Here is a 19,575-nt window from a genome sequence, read left to right as displayed (position 1 = left end):
CAAGGAAAAAAAAGTTTATGTTTAACAATATCAAACGCTTTATTTAGTTGTTAATAAAAAAAAGGTAGAACTTTTTTCCTGTCCGGGCTACCCGAGAGGGCGAGTAATCCGACCCCATACTCTGATGTACGCAGCCCAGCGAGATTACTCTCACTACAAGAATATGACCCTTTAGGGAGGACAAAAGTCCTCACAATAGGTGCAAAAATCCTCACAATAGGTTTATTGTGAGAACATGTCCTCACAATAGAGTCCTCGCTATAGCCCCGACGCAATAAGTCAATTGTGACAACAATGTTCACGCTATAACATTTTTAAAAGAAAAATGAAAATGAATCGATAACTACCTATTGTGAGGACAATGTCCTCACGATAGATAAATAATTAAAAAAACTTTCATCTACAAAAATACATAAATACAAACATAAATACATATATACTTACATATACAAACATAAATACATAAATACAAAAAACTTTCTGTGAGGACATGCCCTCACAATAGGTTAATTAATTTGTTTTTTAAAATGGAAATTGTGTCCTCACAATATGCCTATTGCCAGGACGTGTCCTCACAATAGGTAAGCTGTAAATAAAGCAGAAAGCTGCTGTATTTGCAGCTTCTATCCCAGTTTGTCGGGTCGTTTTTCCAGTTTCATGATTTCCAAATTATCAACAATACAATATTAATAATATCAACATCGTCAATATCAACAACAAAATAAATAACGGTATATATCATTAAATACAATATATAGTTTAGCATCTTAAAAATAACAAGTTTAAAACTTCTAATTCAGACACTAAAAGTTTAAAACAAAATAACAACCTCAGAACAATACATTAAACTTTCTAGTTTTCATCCTTGTGCCTTAAATGCCTTCGCCATTTTACGGAGTATCAAGTTTCTTCTCTTGACGGTGCTAATTTTTCCAAGCAATGACTTTACCTATGTAGGTATAAATATCTATAAGTAACACACACATATACAATGAGGACCTTTTATTATATTTTGCGTTCTAAGTAAATGATACATGTTGTTTTCTAAGTGATATAAACTACGTTCAATTCATTAGTTGATTACTAACTAGCTAACTTATCATTTGTTTTAGCCATAAACTCCTAGCAATTAACTAATTAGAAACCTACTTTAATTTTTAAAATATAGACATAACCTTGTTAAACTAAAGCTCAATCAACACAACAAGATCCTACATATGTTATAGTGCTTAAAATAAGTTTAGTCAACAACTAGTTAAACAATTTTAATGGTCAAAATCAACAATCAATAAAAAATCAACTTTCAATATTAACTACTTAATACAAGAACTTCCTATGATTTAACATTTCAAAATTTCTCATAAAAATTAAACTATCATCAAACAAACCACTAATCAAAATATGAAACATTTTCAACCAAAAACACAATTCAACAAAAATCAACAAAATTTGACCGAATCATTCTTGCTAATTCATGTAAAATCAAGTGAATAGGTTTCATACAATAGATTTACAATCATATAGAACATATGTAGCAACAAAAATTATTCGGTTTATCCTAGAAACTACTAAGATTTTAACTAAAACCTTAACTTTATAAAGTAAAGGAAAAAGTGACGATTACCTCAAATTTTTTAGATTGAAACGTGAAATGAATTGATATAATAGATTAGGGATCGAAAGGGTTTGATACTAAGCTCTTATTCGTGATTTTTGGTGAAGAAATGAATGCTTTTGGAGGTTTATCTTCGTCATTTTACGGAGTGGGTTGGGTTGGGGTTTGATGATGAAAAGTGAAGAAAGTGTAAAGATGCTTGATTTTTAAGGTAACCTATTGTGAGGACACCTATTGGGAGGGCATGTCCTCACAATAGGATATAATTTAAATTTTTTAATCTGACGTTTTAAGTTTGATTTTTTCAGTTCCCACCAAAATGAAAAAACTGAGTATTTAATTTTTTAAGACATTTATTGAGAGGACATGTCCTCACAATAGGCTATAATTAATTTTTTTAAATATATTTTTCTAAGTTTGATTTTTTCGGTTCCCACCAAAATGAAAAAAAAAACCGAGTATTTAGTTTTTATATATTACCTATTGCGAGGATATGTCCTCACAATATGGTATTTTTAAATTTTTTCAAAACTTAATTTTTTCTGTTCCCACCTAAAATATAAAAATCCAAGTATTTAATTTTTATATATTACGGTATTACCTATTGCGAGGTTAAGGGTATCGGGGGAGCTTATGGCTTATTGTACGAGTAGAAGGGAATCGGGTGAGCTTAAGGCTTATCAAACGAGATGAAGTCTTATCGAACGAGATAAAGGCATACCAGACAAGCTTAAGGCTTACCGAATGATCTTTAGGCTTATTGGACGACCCTTAGGCTTATTGGACCGCCTTAAGGCTTATCGTACGAGCTTAAGGCTTATCAAACGACCTTTAGGCCTATCGGATAAACTTTAGGCTCATCAGACCACATTAAGGCTTATTGGGCGACCTTAAAGCTTATCGGGCGACCTTAAGGCTTATCGGACGAGCTTAAGGCTTATCAGATGAGCCTTAATGCTGATCGGACAAGCGTAAGACTTATCGGACCAGCCTAAGGTTTATCAGATGAGCTAAAAGCTTATCGGATGAGCTTATGGGTATAAGACGACCTAAAGGCTCTTCGGACAACATTTAGGCTCATCAGACGACCTTAAGGCTTATCGGACAATCTTAAGGCTTATCGGACGAGGTTAAGGCTTATCGGGCAAGCGTATGGCTTATGGGAAGAGCGTATGGCTTATCGAACGAGGGTATTGATCATCGGACGAGTGTATGGCTTATCGAATGACCTTTAGGCTCATTGGATGACCTAAAGGCTCATGGGACAACCATTAGGCTCATCAGATGTCCTTAAGACTCACTGAACGATCTTAAGGCTCATCGGACGACCTTAAGGCTTATCGTATAAGCTTAAGGCTCATCGGATACATGTATGGTTTATCGGACGAACCCAAGGCTTAACGGACAAGTTTAAGGCCCATCGAAGGAGTGTAAGGCTTACCGGAGAACCAAAGTCTTATTGGACGAACTTATGGGTATAGGATGATTTGAAGGCTTATCGGACAACCTTTAGGCTCATCAGATGACCTTAAGGCTTATCAGACGACATTATGGCTTATCAGGCGACCTTAAGGCTTATTGGACGAGCGTAAGGCTTATCAGCTGAGCTTAAAGTTTATCAGACGAGCATAAGACTTATCACACCAGCAGATGGCTTATCGGACGAGCCTAAGGCTTATCGGAGGAGCCAAATTCTTATCAGACGAGCTTATGGGTATAGGACGACCTAAAGGCTCATCGGACGACCTTAAGGCTCATCGGACGACCTTAAGGCTCATCGGGCGACCTTAAGGCTCATCAGATGACCTTAAGGCTCATCGGACGACCTTAATGCTTATCGTACGACCGTAAGACTCATCGAATGAATGTATGGTTTATCAGATGAGCCTAGGGCTTATCAGACGAGCCTAAGCCTATTGGAGGAGTCTAAGGCTTATCGGAGAACCAAAATATTATCGGACGATCTTATGGGTATATGATGATCTGAAGGCTTATCGGATAACCTTTAGGCTCATCGAACGACCTTAGGGCTTATCAGATGACATTATGGCTTATAAATCGACCTTAAGGCTTATCGGACAAGCGTAAGGCTTATCAGATGAGCTTATGGCTTATCGGATGAGTGTAAGACGTATCAGACCAGCGTAAGGCTTATTGGACAATCCTAAGGCTTAGCGGACGAGCCTAAGGCTCATCGGACGACCTTTAGGCTCTGCGGACGACCTTAAGGCTCTTCGGACGACCTTAAGGCTCTTCGGACCACCTTAAGGCTTATCGAACGAGGTTAAGGTTTATTGGGCGAGCGTATGGCTTATGGGACGAGCGTATGGCTTATCGAACGAGAGTATAACTTATCGAATGAGCGTATGGCTTATCGAACAACCTTTAGGCTCATCGGACGACCTAAAGGCTCATGAGACGACCTTTAGGCTCATCAGATGACCTTAAGGATCATTGGACAACCTTAAGTTCCGCCACCGCACATACATATATACTTAATTTTCTTGTGTACATACATTCATGCATACAATATTAATTGTCTTGTATACATCATACAATATTAATTGTCTTGTATACATACATACATACATACATACATACATACAACAACAACAACAACAACAAAACCCAATCCCGCATACATACATACTTACATATACAAACATACTTACATATACAAACATAAATACATTATACACACATACATTCATATATACTTTCACATATATATATATATATATATATATATATATATATATATATATATATATATATATATATATATATATATATATATTGTATACTGAGCTACATATATACATAGACACATTCGTACATTGTACTTACAAACGTACTTACATATACATACATTCATTATAGATATTGTATATGACATTCATTATACAAACACATATATACACACACATTCATTTATTATACATCCGTAATGTATATGACATTACACATATACATAATAGATACATATATACGCATACAAACCTTATACACATACATACATACATACATACATACATACATACATACTTACATATACAAACATAAATACAATACACACACACATACATACATATATACTTACACTTATATATATTGTATACAGAGCTACATACATATACACACACATGAATACATTATACATGTATTAATGTATAGTGTATTAATACATTAATACTTACAAACATACTTACATATACATACATTGATTATAGATGTTGTATATGACATTCATTATACAAACACATATATACGTACATACACTTATTAAAATTATTAAAAAGGTTAACAATCTATCAAAGATCAAATATAATAATTTAATTTATACATACATACATACATACATTATACAGCATACGTTAATATAGTTAGTTTTAACAAAAAATATTAAGAAAATGAATTTAATTTCCTATTGTGAGGACAAGTTCTCGAAATAGGTTGCACGGGCTATTATTTTAATTTAGAGGGAACTGAAAATTTAAATTTAATTCGTTTTAATAAAAATAGATTTATTTTAAAAAAGTTAATTACCGATTGTGAGAACAAGTCCTCTCGATAGGTTTTCAGCGTTTATTTATTTATTTTTGAGGGAATTGAAAATTTAAATATAATTCGTTTTAATTAAAATTGATTTATTAATTATCTATTGTGAGAACATGTCCTTGCAATATGTCTGGTCAAAAAAATATGCAACGTTTCTTTATTTTTTATTCTTTGACTGGAAAAAGAAAATCAAAAATAAAATAAATAACACCTATTGTGACGACATGTCCTCACAATAGTTTTAGTCAAACTAAAAAATCAACTCCAACCCATATTTTTGTCGTTTAGCTGTCTTTCTGTGAGGACATTAGTGTCCTCCCAAAAAGTGTCGTCACAAAAGGTCCATATTCTAGTAGTGTCTCCGGCTATTTCGAACCCATCCCTGGCCACCACTAAATATTCGTCCTAGTAAGGATTCGAACCGGAGACCTCTTGCAAGGAACTCATGGCCCCAACCACTCTACTGGGCTATCTAGTGATGGTTTGTTGTTAATATAGACTTTATCGAATTATTGGATGTATATAGGAACCTGGAGTGATTGAAGCTGAGGTGGATAATATGAGTATTACATCATTTGTGAAAAAGTTCTTAACATATAGAGGCCTTGAACCACTATACATATCTAAAGGCAAAGGATTTCGACATTCACCAAACGGTGTCCCTGTAACGCTGCCACCATGGTTGTCTGAAGAAGATGTAGGATACTTCGTTAGCCAACTCGAAAAGACTACTATTACTGGCGGAGTTAACTATTATCGAGCTCTTCCTGTGTAAGTACTTTTTATCAACTATTTTGCACTCATGCTGTACACATACTGAGTCTCACTGAATTATTTGATTTTTTTATGGTTGCAGTGACTGGGAAATTGGTGCGGCATATAACGGTGCAAAAGTAACAGTGCCAACAAAATTCATCATTGGAGATCAAGACTGGTGCCTAGAAATGTTTAATAAGGATTACATACTTGGTGATGAATTTAAAAGTGATGTTCCACTTTTGGAAGATGTCGTTTTAATGGAAGGTGCAGCTCACTTCATTAATCAAGAGAAGCCTGATGAAGTCAGCAAACACATTATTCAGTTTCTGCAGAAATTCTAATTTCAGTTTTTAGCCAAATACTCAGGCTAGCATATGTTATATACTTATATATGTATCATTCACTAAATTTCTTATTTTCACTTGTTTTTCTTAAATATTGCAAGCTAGTTGCAAGCTTGTGATGTTTTTCGTTGGACGGCTTTGATGCCTTTGGATGTATTTGTTTCGTGGTTTCATCTTTTCGATAATTGTCCCAAGTTTTTATATAAGTTATAGTTTTTATGCAGAAAAAAAAAAAAAAAAAAAAAAAAAAAAAAAAAAAACTTGCATTCTCAATGTATTGAATTTCTTAATTCTTAATGTATTTAAGGGTTGCACCATTTCATTTAAACTGCCAAATGTAACTAATTTATAAATTCGTTTTTGGCAAATTGCTTTCATCACAACACATACATTCTTTCTATTACTTTCATTTGAACTCTTCTTGCCTGCAATCAAATTGAATTTCTTGTCTTATCCCAATTTAGTTTTCTTGAACCCAAGGCTTGTAAGGGTCGAAATACTTAATTAGGAAACTGTTGGAAATTTAGTGTAATTGATGGATTTAATCTACACTTGTAAATGGGTTAGGAGGTACGGAGTGTACACCCATTAAGTGATAGATTGTCCGGACTCGAAAGTGGTTTTCCATTATCACAAATTTGAGTGATTACGGAAGTATTATTCCTGCACTAGGTGAAACATCTCCATCGTGGAAATAAAACAAACAACTTTATGTAAAGGATTTGTTTTAGATTTGAAAACGATTTCCTAGATTTGATTGTTGGAAATAAAACAAACAACTTTATGTAAAGGATTTGTTTTAGATTTGAAAACGATTTCCTAGATTTGGTTGTTGGAAATAAAACAAACAACTTTATGTAAAGGATTTGTTTTAGATTTGAAAACGAAATTAGTTAGTGAAACATCTCCATCGTGGAATAATACTTGTTTTTGGGTGCCTATAAATAAGGACTATCATTTATGAGAATAAGATATACGAAAAACACCTTAATACTCTTATGCAAAAGAGTTCTTGTTTACTGCCAATAACAAGAACTAATCTCTGTCTTATCCCAAAGTGATATTCGTGTAACCCAGGCAATAAGGGTCGAATAATTACTTTCGAAAAGTGATACCACGATTCAGTGATTTATCCGGCTATCGATTATTTTACCCTACACGAAATTTCAATAAAACCTCCAACAATCGAAAGTAATTATTTGTTATAATCGATGGCGGCTACGATGAAACACATGACGACGAATTTCTCCAAACTTGATAAGTTTGAGGGAATTGATTTTAGGAGATGACAAAAGAAGATGCACTTCTTTCTGAGCAGCATGAGTGTGGTGTACGTACTCAGCACACCAATTCCTGAAGATCATGGTGATGATGCTACTGTTGAACAAATTCGGAAAAGGTGCAAGTGGGAGAACGATGACTACATCGCTAGAGGTTTAATCCTCAATGGTATGGCTGATTCCCTTTTTGATATTTACCTAAATGTTGAATCTGCTAAAGAACTATGGGACTATTTAGAAACCAAGTATATGTCTGAGGATGCTTCTAGTAAAAAGTTCCTTGTGAGTAATTTTAATAATTACAAGATGGTCGATTCTAGACCGGTCTTGGAACAATACAATGAGCTCATTCGTATACTTGGTCAATTCACACAACATAAGATGAACATGGATGAGTCTATTCAAGTCTCAAGCATAATTGATAAACTACCTCCATCTTGGAAAGAATTTAAACATTCTTTGAAACATAAGAAAGAGGAGTTAACTCTTGTTGAGTTGGGTAGTCATCTGCGTATTGAGGAATCCCTCAGGTTGCAGGATAATGACAAGCCAAAGAGCAACGAAGTTGCTGGTACGTCTGTTGTCAATATGGTGGAACATAAAAAGTTCACTAGTAATAATGACAAAAAGAAAAAACGTAAACATCAAGGTAATAACAAAGTTGATCCTAATAAGAAGTCTAAATTGACTTGTTGGAAGTGTGGTAAATCTGGACACTTGAAGAGGGATTGCAAGGTTATTTTTGGCACTAACAATGCTAAGGGATCTAGCACAAATGGTTCGGGCAATGGTTCGAACAACCAAGCCCCAAAAGGTCAGAATATATTTAATAATTCAATTGAGAATTATTATGTTTCGTATATATCTAAGATTTGTTTTGTGCAGGATGATGATGTTGCGTGGTGGGTTGACTCTGGAGCTACTATTCATGTATGTAAGGATAGATGTTGGTTCAAGACTTACGAGTCGGTGACTGATGGATCAATTCTTCATATGGGAAATGAGTCAACAGCCTCTATTCATGGACGTGGTCGTGTGGATTTAAGTTTTAGTTCTGGAAAGATTGTTTCTTTGTTTAATGTTTTGCATGTACCACAAATTAGAAAAAATTTGGTTTCAAGTAGTATGTTGAATAATTGTGGTTACAAGCAAGTTATTGAATCTGACAAGTTTGTTCTATCTAAAAATGGTTTATTTGTTGGATTTGGTTATTTGAGTAATGGAATGTTTAGACTAAACATTGAACATGTAAGTGTTGATATTGCTTGTATGTCTACTACTAGCATAAATAATTCTATTCTTTGGCATGCTAGACTAGGACATGTACACTTTAAAAGAATGCAAGATATGTCTAAAGATGGATTAATACCGGCCTTTGATATGAACAATGAAAAATGTAAAATGTGTATGTTGACAAAGATCACTAAGAAACCTTTTCAAAATATACATCGTGATACTGAGATTTTAGAATTAATACATAGTGATTTATGTGATTTGCATGCTACTCCTACTTTAGGGAACAAGAAATATTTTGTAACTTTTATTGATGATGCTTCTAGGTTTTGCTATGTTTATTTGTTACATACTAAGGATGAAGCATTAGATAAATTTAAAATATTTAAAACTGAAGTAGAATTACAACAAAAGGCTTTGATTAAAAGACTTAGAACGGATAGGGGAGGTGAATACATTGACCAATCGTATTTCCAATCCGTTGGTATTATCCATGAGACCACAGCTCCTTATACTCCACAACAAAATGGTATATCTGAAAGGAAGAATAGGGTCCTCAAGGAAATGGTTAATTCCATGTTATCCTATTCGGGTTTAAGTGAAGGATTTTGGGGGGAAGCTATGTTAACAGCTTGTTATTTGCTTAATAGAGTTCCTAACAAAAGAAACAGGATTACACCTTATGAACTTTGGAATAAAAGGAAACCTAACTTGAATTATCTCCGGGTATGGGGTTGTAGGGCGGTCGTAAGACTGCCTGATCCCAAGAAGAAAAGTTTAGGTGAAAGAGGTATAGATTGCATATTTGTTGGATATGTTGAACATTCCAAGGCATATAGGTTCGATGTAATAGAGCCTAATGAGTTTGTCTCAATCAATTCTGTGATTGATTCAAGGGATGCAATCTTTGATGAAAATCGATTTTCATCTATACCTAGACCAAAGGATATGATTCCAAGTAACAATGGAATAAATAAGGATTGTAATGATGAAGTCTTTGAAAAGGCTGTTGATCAGTCACTTGAGATTCGAAAAAGTAAAAGAAAAGGGAAACCTAAATCATTTGGACCTGATTTTCAGTTATACTTAATTGAAGGTTCCAGGGATGATGCTTCTACCCAATATTCGTATTGTTTCAATGTTGATGATGATCCTAAAACATATGATGAAGCAATGAGGTCTCAGGATGTTGCATTCTGGAAAGAGGCAATTAATGATGAGATAGATTCTATCATGGGCAATAACACTTGGGTGTTAGCTGATCTACCTCCTGGTTGCAAACCATTGGGTTGCAAATGGATTTTCAAAAAGAAGATGAAGGTGGATGGAACTATTGAAAAGTTCAAGGCAAGGTTAGTCATTCAAGGCTTTAGACAAAAGTCTGGAATTGACTATTTTGATACTTATGCTCCCGTGGCACGTATCACTACCATTAGACTGCTGATTGCTTTGGCTACGATTCACAATCTAGTTATTCACCAGATGGATGTGAAGACAGCATTCTTGAATGGTGAATTGGATGAGGAGGTTTATATGAACCAACCTCAGGGCTTTGTCATGCCAGGAAATGAAGGCAAGGTGTGTAAACTTGTGAAATCCTTATATGGTTTGAAACAAGCACCTAAGCAATGGCATCAAAAGTTTGATGAAGTGATTTTATCTAGTGGTTTTAAATTAAACCAAACAGATAAATGTGTATATAGTAAATTTGATGATTCTGGTAAAGGAGTTATAATTTGTCTATATGTTGATGACATGTTAATCTTTGGGACTGACCAAAGTCAGGTTGATTTAACAAAAGAATTTTTGTCATCAAAATTCTCCATGAAAGATATGGGGGAGGCTGACGTTATCCTTGGCATTAGGATCAAACGTGAAAGCAAAGGAATTTCGATTTGTCAATCTCATTATATTGAGAAGGTGTTGAAAAAGTTCAATTGCTTTGAATGTAATCCTGTGAGTACCCCTGTTGATCCAAGTGAGAAGCTTATGCCTAATCAAGGTGAAGCTGTATCACAACTTGAGTATTCTCAGGTGATTGGCTGTTTGATGTACGCCATGACTTGTACAAGGCCGGATATTGCTTTTGATGTGGGAAAACTGAGTAGATATACTAGTAATCCTAGTACTCATCACTGGCAAGCAATTAGGCGGGTACTGAAGTACTTGAAGAAAACTATGGACTATAGTTTATCTTATAATGGTTTTCCTTCGGTAATAGAAGGATATTCTGATGCGAGTTGGATAACCAATATTGAAGATCATTCTTCAACGAGTGGTTGGGTGTTCTTGCTTGGGGGAGGTGCTATTTCATGGGCTTCTAAGAAGCAGACATGTATTACCAACTCAACGATGGAATCTGAGTTTGTTGCTTTAGCTGCTACTGGTAAAGAAGCAGAATGGCTTAGAAACTTGATCCATGAGATACCATTATGGCCTAAACCTATAGCACCCATGTCTATCCATTGTGATAGTGCTGCGACATTGGCAAAGGCTTATAGCCAGATGTACAATGGAAAATCTAGACACTTAGGTGTCAGACATAGCATGATTCGTGAACTCATCATGAATGGGGTGATTTCTATAGTGTTCGTGAGGTCACAACAGAATTTAGCTGATCACTTGACGAAGGGATTGGCAAGAGACTTGGTTGACAAGTCTGCTGTGGGGATGGGTTTAAAGTCCACATAAATTTCTAATTATAAGATACCCAATTCCCTTCCAATGAAAATTAGAAGTTGAATTCAATGCGGAAGGCTTATATTTAGAAATTTGGAGTACATAAATTTTATATCATCCCAAGGTAAGGTATGTACTCGGACCTGCTGAAGGTGAGGTTGAAGTCTAGCTTCTTAACAGTTCATTTGAAAAAGTGCAAGAGCAGGTGCATGACTGAAATGAACTACCTATGTGAATGTGAAGTTTTGCCGCTTCAACAAAGCTTGGACTTTTAGCTTTGGATACATTCATGAAAGGATATGGACACATGGCTTGTAAAGTGTCAGGATAGCTTTAGAGTATTTGAAAACTTATGTGTATATTATTTTCAGTTATTCAAATGGGTTGAAGGGTTCAATTCTTAGAACACCCTGATTCTCGAATATTTGGAATGTGTAATGTACTAAGATGAAAATTCAATCTTCAAGATATTTTCATTTATGCATAAGTTTTTGTTTTAATTTGTTTAATTCTCATGAAACGAATTGCACTAAATTGGGGAGGATTGTTGGAAATTTAGTGTAATTGAGGGATTTAATCTACACTTGTAAATGGGTTAGGAGGTACGGAGTGTACACCCATTAAGTGATAGATTGTCCGGACCCGAAAGTGGTTTTCCATTATCACAAATTTGAGTGATTACGGAAGTATTATTCCTGCACTAGGTGAAACATCTCCATCGTGGAAATAAAACAAAAACTTTATGTAAATGATTTGTTTTAGATTTGAAAACGATTTCCTAGATTTGGTTGTTGGAAATAAAACAAACAACTTTATGTAAAGGATTTGTTTTACATTTGAAAACGATTTCCTAGATTTGGTTGTTGGAAATAAAACAAATAACTTTATGTAAAGGATTTGTTTTAGATTTGAAAACGAAATTAGTTAGTGAAACATCTCCATCGTGGAATAATACTTGTTTTTGGGTGCCTATAAATAAGGACTATCATTTATGAGAATAAGATATACGAAAAACACCTTAATACTCTTATGCAAAAGAGTTCTTGTTTACTGCCAATAACAAGAACTAATCTCTGTCTTATCCCAAAGTGATATTCGTGTAACCCAGGCAATAAGGGTCGAATAATTACTTTCGGAAAGTGATACCACGATTCAGTGATTTATCCGGCTATCGATTATTTTACCCTACACGAAATTTCAATAAAACCTCCAACAGAAACGATGATCTGGATTATCATATCACAGCGCGTGCAGTGGCGAAAGTGTTAAGGGGCAGGGGGTGGCCGCCCCCAGTGGAATTTTTTTTTTTCAGTGTAAAATTTTTGGATTTTTCGACTTTGCCCCCGGTGGATTTTTTTTTTTCCCCAAACATACATATTTTGCCCCAAAACCTTCAAATTTTGCCCCAAATTCTCAAACTTTTGCCCCAAAATTTTCAAATTTTGCCCCAAAATCTCCAACTTTTGTCCCAAAATCTTCAATTTTTGTCCAAAAAAATTGGTACAGTTTAAAATTTTTTTTTTGCCCCCGGTGAAAAAAATCCTAGTTTCGCCACTGAGCACGTGGGATGATTTTAGGTGCGGCGTATTCCCTTTGACTACATAATCGTGTGGTTTTTGGGAATTTGTTTTCTAACAATAGGTACTATCAGCTCCACTTGCAAATATAGAAAGATTGGCGGCCCTAATTTTGGAACCATATTAAGTAGTCTATTACTTAATTAGCCGCCACACGGGAGCAAATGTGTTTTTTAAGTAAAATTCTGTAAATTGTTGTCAAAAAGTCAATTAAATGAGATTTTTCAGAATCATTGTAATTAGTTACTGATAGCTTATGCATTACAATAATACAATGTAGGCATGCTGATGCAGCCTACCTTGAAACATTAATATATATACAATGCAGCACTGATGTTTTTTACATATACTTCAAACTTAATTAACATTCCTAATTTCATAATACAAAATATAATAAAATGGAAGGGATTCAACACAAGAAAGTTCAGATTGCAAATGGGATCAATATTCACATAGCAGAAAAAGGTGACGGTCCGTTAGTCTTGTTCATTCACGGCTTCCCTGAGCTCTGGTACTCATGGCGTCACCAGATTGTTTATTTAGCTGATCATGGTTATCGAGCCGTGGCACCAGATCTTCGTGGCTACGGTGGAACAACTGGTGCACCGGTTAATGACCCCACCAAGTTCAGCATCATCCATTTGGTATCTGACATGATAGGGCTTCTTGATGCCATCACAAATGAAGGTGAAAAAGTGTTTGTTGTGGGTCATGATTGGGGTGCGATTGTAGCTTGGAATTTGTGTACGTTTAGGCCCGAAAGAGTCAAAGCTTTGGTCAACTTAAGCGTCCCGTTTCTTCCCTGGAACCCAGATGGAAACGTCGTTGAGCTCATGAGAAAGGCGTACGGAGAGGATCATTACATGGTTAGATTTCAGGTATAAGAGCTAGATGATCCACTACAACAAACTTTGTAGTTTTTGACAGTTTTTAAATGAACTTTTAACGCTTAAAAATGTGACATGTAAGTTGGAAGCGTGAAAAAATATGGTGTCAGTGTGACGTGAAATTTCTAAATTTTATTAACTTTTAGACGCCTTTAAGTGTCAATTTATTTGGCAAAAATAACGCTAACACGTATAGAGACGAAAACGTTTGAAAACGTTCTCAACCGAAAGATACAAAGCGAAAGCAAAGAGGCTCGACCCTAGAAACCATAAGCAAACCAACTAAAACCATCTATCACCGAGCCTCTAACTAAGAAATAAGCGAGAGAAATCGCTAAACAAACAATCAAACATCTAAACAAACCCTAAGAAACGAAAACAAGGCCGAAACACCAAAGAATCAACCTTTAAGTGTCATTGAGTTTTCCTTTTTGACGCTTTTGTGTCAAAAACTTTGTGACACGTATATTATAGGTGTCAAAAACTTGTCAAATTATTCATGTTTTAAGACATTAAATGACAAAAACTGAAACTTTTTTAGTAATGCTTGTTGTTGTTAATTAAATATTTATTGAATGAATTGAGTAAATAAATATAATTGTGCAGGAACCTGGAGCTATTGAGAATGGAGTAGCTAGATTGAGTATTCAAGAATTTTTGAAAAAGTTCTTGACATACAGAGACCTTGAACCGCTGTATATATCTAAAGACGTAGGATTTCGACATTCGCCTGGTGATACACCTGTCATCATGCCCTCTTGGTTATCAGAAGAAGACGTTAATTACTTTGCTAGCCAACTTGACAAGACCACTATTACTGGTGGTGTTGACTATTATCGAGCTCTTCCTGTGTAAGTTCCGCTTACCTGTTAGGATTTTGAAATATCTGCATAAAATTAATGTAAACGGGTGAACGAATAAGTTTTTTCGTGTTCATGCTAACCGGGTAAGAGGAGTATTTTTACTGTGGGTTATTTCGTAACCAGTGGCGAATCTACAATGAAAACTCAAAGGATCCTGATAGTGGTTGTGTACCTCTAAAAAACCATATATATTAAAAATATATGGGGTCTTACGTATAGTTAAATTAAGTGGTGTCCTGCACAATTTACAGTATACTTTTTAAAAACCAAAAAAAAAAAAAAAAAAAAAAAAAAAAAAAAAAAAAAAATCAAACTAGTAGTGTCACGGGACCCACTAGTCAAAGGTGGTTTCACCGGACCCCATTGTTCAAAGGATAGGTTCGCCACTGCCCGTGACTGTTTCCGACTCTTTTCCCTAACCACCCCAAGATACTATTAATGAGGTTTGAACATGAGACCTCTTGTAAGAATATCAGAACCCTAACCACTAGAGTAAGCTGGGATGGTTGCATAAGAAAAATGTGTTTTATAAAAAATATATATTGTTTAAATTTGGTTGTAGGGATTGGGAAATAAGTGCAGCATATCAAGGTGCAAAAGTAACAGTGCCAACAAAGTTCATAATTGGGGATCAAGACTGGTGCCTGGAAATGTTTAACAAGGAATACATACTTGGTGATGGGTTTAAAAGTGATGTTCCACTTTTGGAAGATGTAGTTTTAATGAAAGGTGCAGCTCACTTTATTAATCAAGAGAAGCCTGATGAAATCAACAAGCACATACTTGAGTTTCTACAAAAGTTCTAAAATCAATGTATACGTGCTTATGTTGGCGTATGCATTCATTTGTTCAATTTACGTTTGTCGTTATAACAAGCAGAGCTAGTGTGCACTGCTTTAAGAACGCGCAGATATGAACCAAAATAAAACTATACATTTGGTTCATGCATTTGGTTCTGCTTCAGATTTTATCTGTCCTGCTAATTAACGTCGCGAAAAGTTAAGTGCACCAAAATATATATATCTTGAATACACTTCCTCAAACTTAGTTAATCTGAATATTAGGTATACAAAATATCTTACAAGTCACTAGTATCATAAAGTGTGTGTTCAAACCAATTACAGTTTCACCAGCATAAAATAATGTTTTATTCTTATGAAATAAGATAAGAATAAGATGCACCATTTTCCAACATTTGAATAGTGATTAGCTGCATACTATAATATATGCAGTTTCAGGCACCGTTAAAGTTAATGAGAAGAAAGAACAACAATTACTTCATTCTGATGTTAATTTCACATTAAAATTTATATACAGTTTAGGAAAGAAAAAAGTTCCTCATGACTTTAAGTATATTTTGATCTTTTTAAATATTTTAGTTGTTCGGTTTATATATTTTTTGAAATGCATAAATTACATAAAAGGTTAAAAATTTACATAAATTCTGTTCGGATCTCAAATCAAGGAAAACAGTGGAGCTAATTCAAAACAACTTTATGCTTATTCTCCAGCATTTATGGGGTTCATTATTATCTAATTCTAAAATGCTGCAAACTGATTTTGCGACAAGAGAAAGCTTCAAGAACCATTCCAATGCAGTTGAAGTTACACAAATAAACCCATATTAAGACAACCAAACGCAATGAAAACCTGTTTCAACTCTGGATTTCTATAGGTTCTTTTAACGTCTTCCAACATCAAAGTGCATATCCAAGAGGCCTGTAATCCCAGCTTCAATCTTTTGTCCAACTTTAACTGGACCAACACCCTTTGGGGTTCCTGCTCACATATTAGACCAATTTAATCATTCCAATTGGCAATGCTACAAAAAGTCACATTTTTAGGGGTATATTGAGATTTTCAAATTACCAAAATAAACTATCATTAAGATTATGTGGTCTTTAAATGGTGTGCATGGGAGTCAAAAGAATTGACAGTACTCCATATATTGTTTGCCGATATAGTAAGTAGACACAAAGCAAAGCATCATAATACTAAGTAACAAAACTTTATAAAGGTACCTGTTAGTATGACATCGCCTTCTAAAAGTGTCATCATAGAACTAATGTGACTAATTAGAAACGGGATCTTGAATATCATATCCTCAGTTGAGCCTTTTTGCCGTATTTCTCCATCTACCTGATCAAAAATTAGACATCGATGATACCACTATATAAACTTATATAGGCTTACTTTAATATATAAAAAATGTATAAAAACATATTATACCTTCAACCATAATTCCAGGCTATGAGGATCTGGCACCATAGACAAGGACAACTGCAAAAGATTTATTTCTATCCATCAACTACTATAATTACGTAGCAGAATCCTAATCAACAAAAATTTAAGCAGCAACAACAACAACAACAAAAAAAAAAAAAAAAAAAAAAAAAAAAAAAAACAGAAATATGCAATTCTTACCAAGGAGCTAATGGGTGTGAAAGTGTCCTGTCCTTTAGCAACGGTCCATGGAAGACCTGCAGACTGGCATAAAAATATGCCATAAGACATTGCTAATTAGGAACTAACTTTTTCACATAATTTAGTCCTGTTATAATTTAATAGATTGTTGAGATTCAAAACAAAACATTCAACTAAACAGTCATATATCAAAGCAGTGGATCTAAACAATTAGTAATTAAATCCCCATATAATTATAAATAAATATTTGAACCTTCAGTTGTGATGTTTGACATTTTTAAGCAGATATATTACAAGAACACAAGACATTAATTTACATAAAAATCTAGATACCAATAAAGCTTCAAATGGAATTTATACCTTAGCAGAAGCCTGAATTTCCCTTGCAGTCATATCCAATGCAAGTGCATAGCCTGAAATGTAACAAGTTTCCAACATTGAGATCATGACTATGCTCTATAGAAAATTCTCCGTTTGTTCTGTTTATCTGTGTCGATCATTTTATAAACGATAATTTCTTTGGTGACCTTATGGGCATGTTTTATTTGTGTTTACGAATAGAGTAGTGGGAAATCACACCCAAAATGTTCTTCAACCGATTCCTTTTTCTTCCTAGCAATTACTGCCTTATTCGGGAAAACAAATATTATTCTCATTTCACACCACAAATAGTTCATAAAACAAACTTAAGAGAATCTGTCTGCAACTAAATGTACATAAAATCTATAAAGTCAGTTTCAATATGAAAAACAACGATTGTTTTACTTTCTCATTCCTAACGAAAAGTAACTACACACACAACAAATGTCTAAAGACTCTACACCGATTCAAGAACAAGCTTTTTTTTTTTCTGTGCTATTGAGTTCATACTCCAATAGTTCCAATTTTGCATTTCATTCTAACTCAAACCATCAAGCAATTATATTTGGCAATTAATTATCCTTAACTATTAAAAGTGTCACAAATATATTTAGTTCAGTACTTTAACATAAGAGAAGTTCAATCAATAAACAAAGGGAGGTGATCCTCATATATACCTCTACAAGTTAAAACTGTGTCTAAAGTTTAAACCACATATATGATATAATAAAATAAAACTAAATTATAGTATTCCTAATATATTAGTTTAATTACATTTCAAATTAGGTAAAGTGTAAGAAACTACTAGTTTATAAGGAGTATCAAATTAGGTTACAAAATTGAATTCGGATCACCTCCGATGTAATCCATGGCAGTTGATTCAGGAACATCACGCGCTTTTTTGCTAATAACAACCGCTAATTCAACCTCATGATCTAGCGATTCTAACGCCGGCGGAACTTCGATCGTGCCTCCGTTTTCTAAATATGATGATGTAGGTTTCATAAAAAGCACAGGTTCCTATTATTTATAAGTAAAACATAGCTAAAATCCATGTAATTATACCTAATCGATGAATTCAAATATGATGTGATGAAATTGATTATTAAGAACGAACCTTGGGGACGGCGTTACCGAGTTCTTTCGCGTGAGCAGCGTAGTTCCTGCCGACGGCGACGATTTTGGTTCCGACGCTTAATAGCTTGTCCATTGTTGTCTACGTTTTGTCGTTTTCCGACGAGATAGATGAAGGATACGGTTTGTAGTGTTATGCCTACATGGTATTTAAACTATGGTCAACAGTCAGCGAGTCAAATGTTTATTTGAGTTATGCCATTTGGCTTACAAAGGCCACTTTCTAACCATATGAGCCCAAAAGTCATACTAATATGTATACGTATACGTATGAATTACTATATGTATATGTATACGTATGAATACACATTATGCCATTTGGCTTACAAAGGCTACTTTCAAACCTTACGAGCCCAGAAGTCATACTATATGTATATGTATGTATATACGTATGAATACACATTATGAAACTATGAAGAATAAACAAGTCAACTGGTAACACAATTTACTACTATTTTTACTCATATTTATATATCTTAATCGGTTTATTCTGTGATCATATTTTACATTTTTTCTATCCAACAATTTCATTTACCACCACTTAAATATGCTGCTAGCGAAGTAGCGATGACTTGACTATTTTGAGATTATTTTTCATGTTTATTGTACTTTTTCCATAATAAACAGTAATGTTAACATTTTGAGTTTATATTAACATTGCCTAGCTAACTTAAGTAATATTTACATTGCATATGTTTTCTGTTTTAATAAGCGTAAAAATAGTACTTCAATAGTTATAGAATCCGTTTTAGCCTTTATAAAAAATAAAAAATGTTTACTTTGAGTTACAAGTTACGGAGTATAACTTAACTCGTTCGGCCTAGCGAATTTGCAGTAATTATACTTTCTTTTGATTAGAATC

At 34.3% G+C, this 19,575-nt stretch overlaps 4 protein-coding genes across 4 annotated transcripts in view; 3 read left to right on the top strand and 1 right to left on the bottom strand.

Annotated features, from left to right (window-relative positions):
• Positions 1–5,745, top strand: part of LOC139848149 (epoxide hydrolase 2-like) — a 66,454-nt gene extending 60,709 nt beyond the window's left edge. Inside the window, exon 4 of the mRNA XM_071837883.1 lies at positions 5,700–5,745. Coding sequence (XP_071693984.1) covers positions 5,700–5,716 — 17 coding nt within the window. The 3' untranslated portion in view covers positions 5,717–5,745. The remainder of the gene's footprint in view (positions 1–5,699) is intronic.
• Positions 5,733–6,273, top strand: LOC139850014 (epoxide hydrolase 2-like). Its single transcript, XM_071839613.1, has 2 exons — positions 5,733–5,944; positions 6,030–6,273. Exons 1-2 carry the CDS (start codon positions 5,733–5,735, stop codon positions 6,271–6,273), a joined length of 456 nt encoding a protein of 151 aa, XP_071695714.1.
• Positions 6,274–13,443: 7,170 nt separating this feature from the next.
• On the top strand, positions 13,444–15,690 carry LOC139850450 (epoxide hydrolase 3-like). Its single transcript, XM_071840024.1, has 3 exons — positions 13,444–13,923; positions 14,539–14,783; positions 15,358–15,690. Exons 1-3 carry the CDS (start codon positions 13,444–13,446, stop codon positions 15,599–15,601), a joined length of 969 nt encoding a protein of 322 aa, XP_071696125.1. The 3' UTR covers positions 15,602–15,690.
• Positions 15,691–16,182: 492 nt separating this feature from the next.
• Positions 16,183–18,844, bottom strand: LOC139847771 (oxaloacetate tautomerase FAHD1, mitochondrial). The gene is made up of 7 exons (XM_071837493.1): positions 18,697–18,844; positions 18,434–18,599; positions 17,580–17,632; positions 17,220–17,282; positions 17,025–17,075; positions 16,817–16,934; positions 16,183–16,574 (listed from the first exon to the last, which is right to left on the bottom strand). Exons 1-7 carry the CDS (start codon positions 18,787–18,789, stop codon positions 16,477–16,479), a joined length of 642 nt encoding a protein of 213 aa, XP_071693594.1. The 5' UTR covers positions 18,790–18,844; the 3' UTR covers positions 16,183–16,476.
• Between the last annotated feature and the right edge of the window lie 731 nt (positions 18,845–19,575).

Source organism: Rutidosis leptorrhynchoides, chromosome 5 (genome assembly GCF_046630445.1).
Source record: "Rutidosis leptorrhynchoides isolate AG116_Rl617_1_P2 chromosome 5, CSIRO_AGI_Rlap_v1, whole genome shotgun sequence".
Taxonomy (NCBI): Eukaryota; Viridiplantae; Streptophyta; class Magnoliopsida; order Asterales; family Asteraceae; genus Rutidosis; species Rutidosis leptorrhynchoides.
Note: the sequence above shows the minus strand (reverse complement) of the source record. Positions and strands in the feature narration are given on the sequence as shown.

Bases quoted from the DNA above. Each gene is read 5' to 3' on its own strand.
- LOC139850450 (XM_071840024.1), top strand. From the start codon at position 13,444: ATGGAAGGGATTCAACACAAGAAAGTTCAGATTGCAAATGGGATCAAT. The intron at 13,924-14,538 runs GTATAAGAGCTA...ATAATTGTGCAG, and splicing joins ATTACATGGTTAGATTTCAG to GAACCTGGAGCTATTGAGAA. The intron at 14,784-15,357 runs GTAAGTTCCGCT...ATTTGGTTGTAG, and splicing joins TATTATCGAGCTCTTCCTGT to GGATTGGGAAATAAGTGCAG.
- LOC139847771 (XM_071837493.1), bottom strand. From the start codon at position 18,789: ATGGACAAGCTATTAAGCGTCGGAACCAAAATCGTCGCCGTCGGCAGG. The intron at 17,076-17,219 runs GTAAGAATTGCA...AATCTTTTGCAG, and splicing joins TCACACCCATTAGCTCCTTG to TTGTCCTTGTCTATGGTGCC. The intron at 16,575-16,816 runs GTACCTTTATAA...ATATGTGAGCAG, and splicing joins AGGCGATGTCATACTAACAG to GAACCCCAAAGGGTGTTGGT.
- LOC139850014 (XM_071839613.1), top strand. From the start codon at position 5,733: ATGAGTATTACATCATTTGTGAAAAAGTTCTTAACATATAGAGGCCTT. The intron at 5,945-6,029 runs GTAAGTACTTTT...TTATGGTTGCAG, and splicing joins TATTATCGAGCTCTTCCTGT to TGACTGGGAAATTGGTGCGG.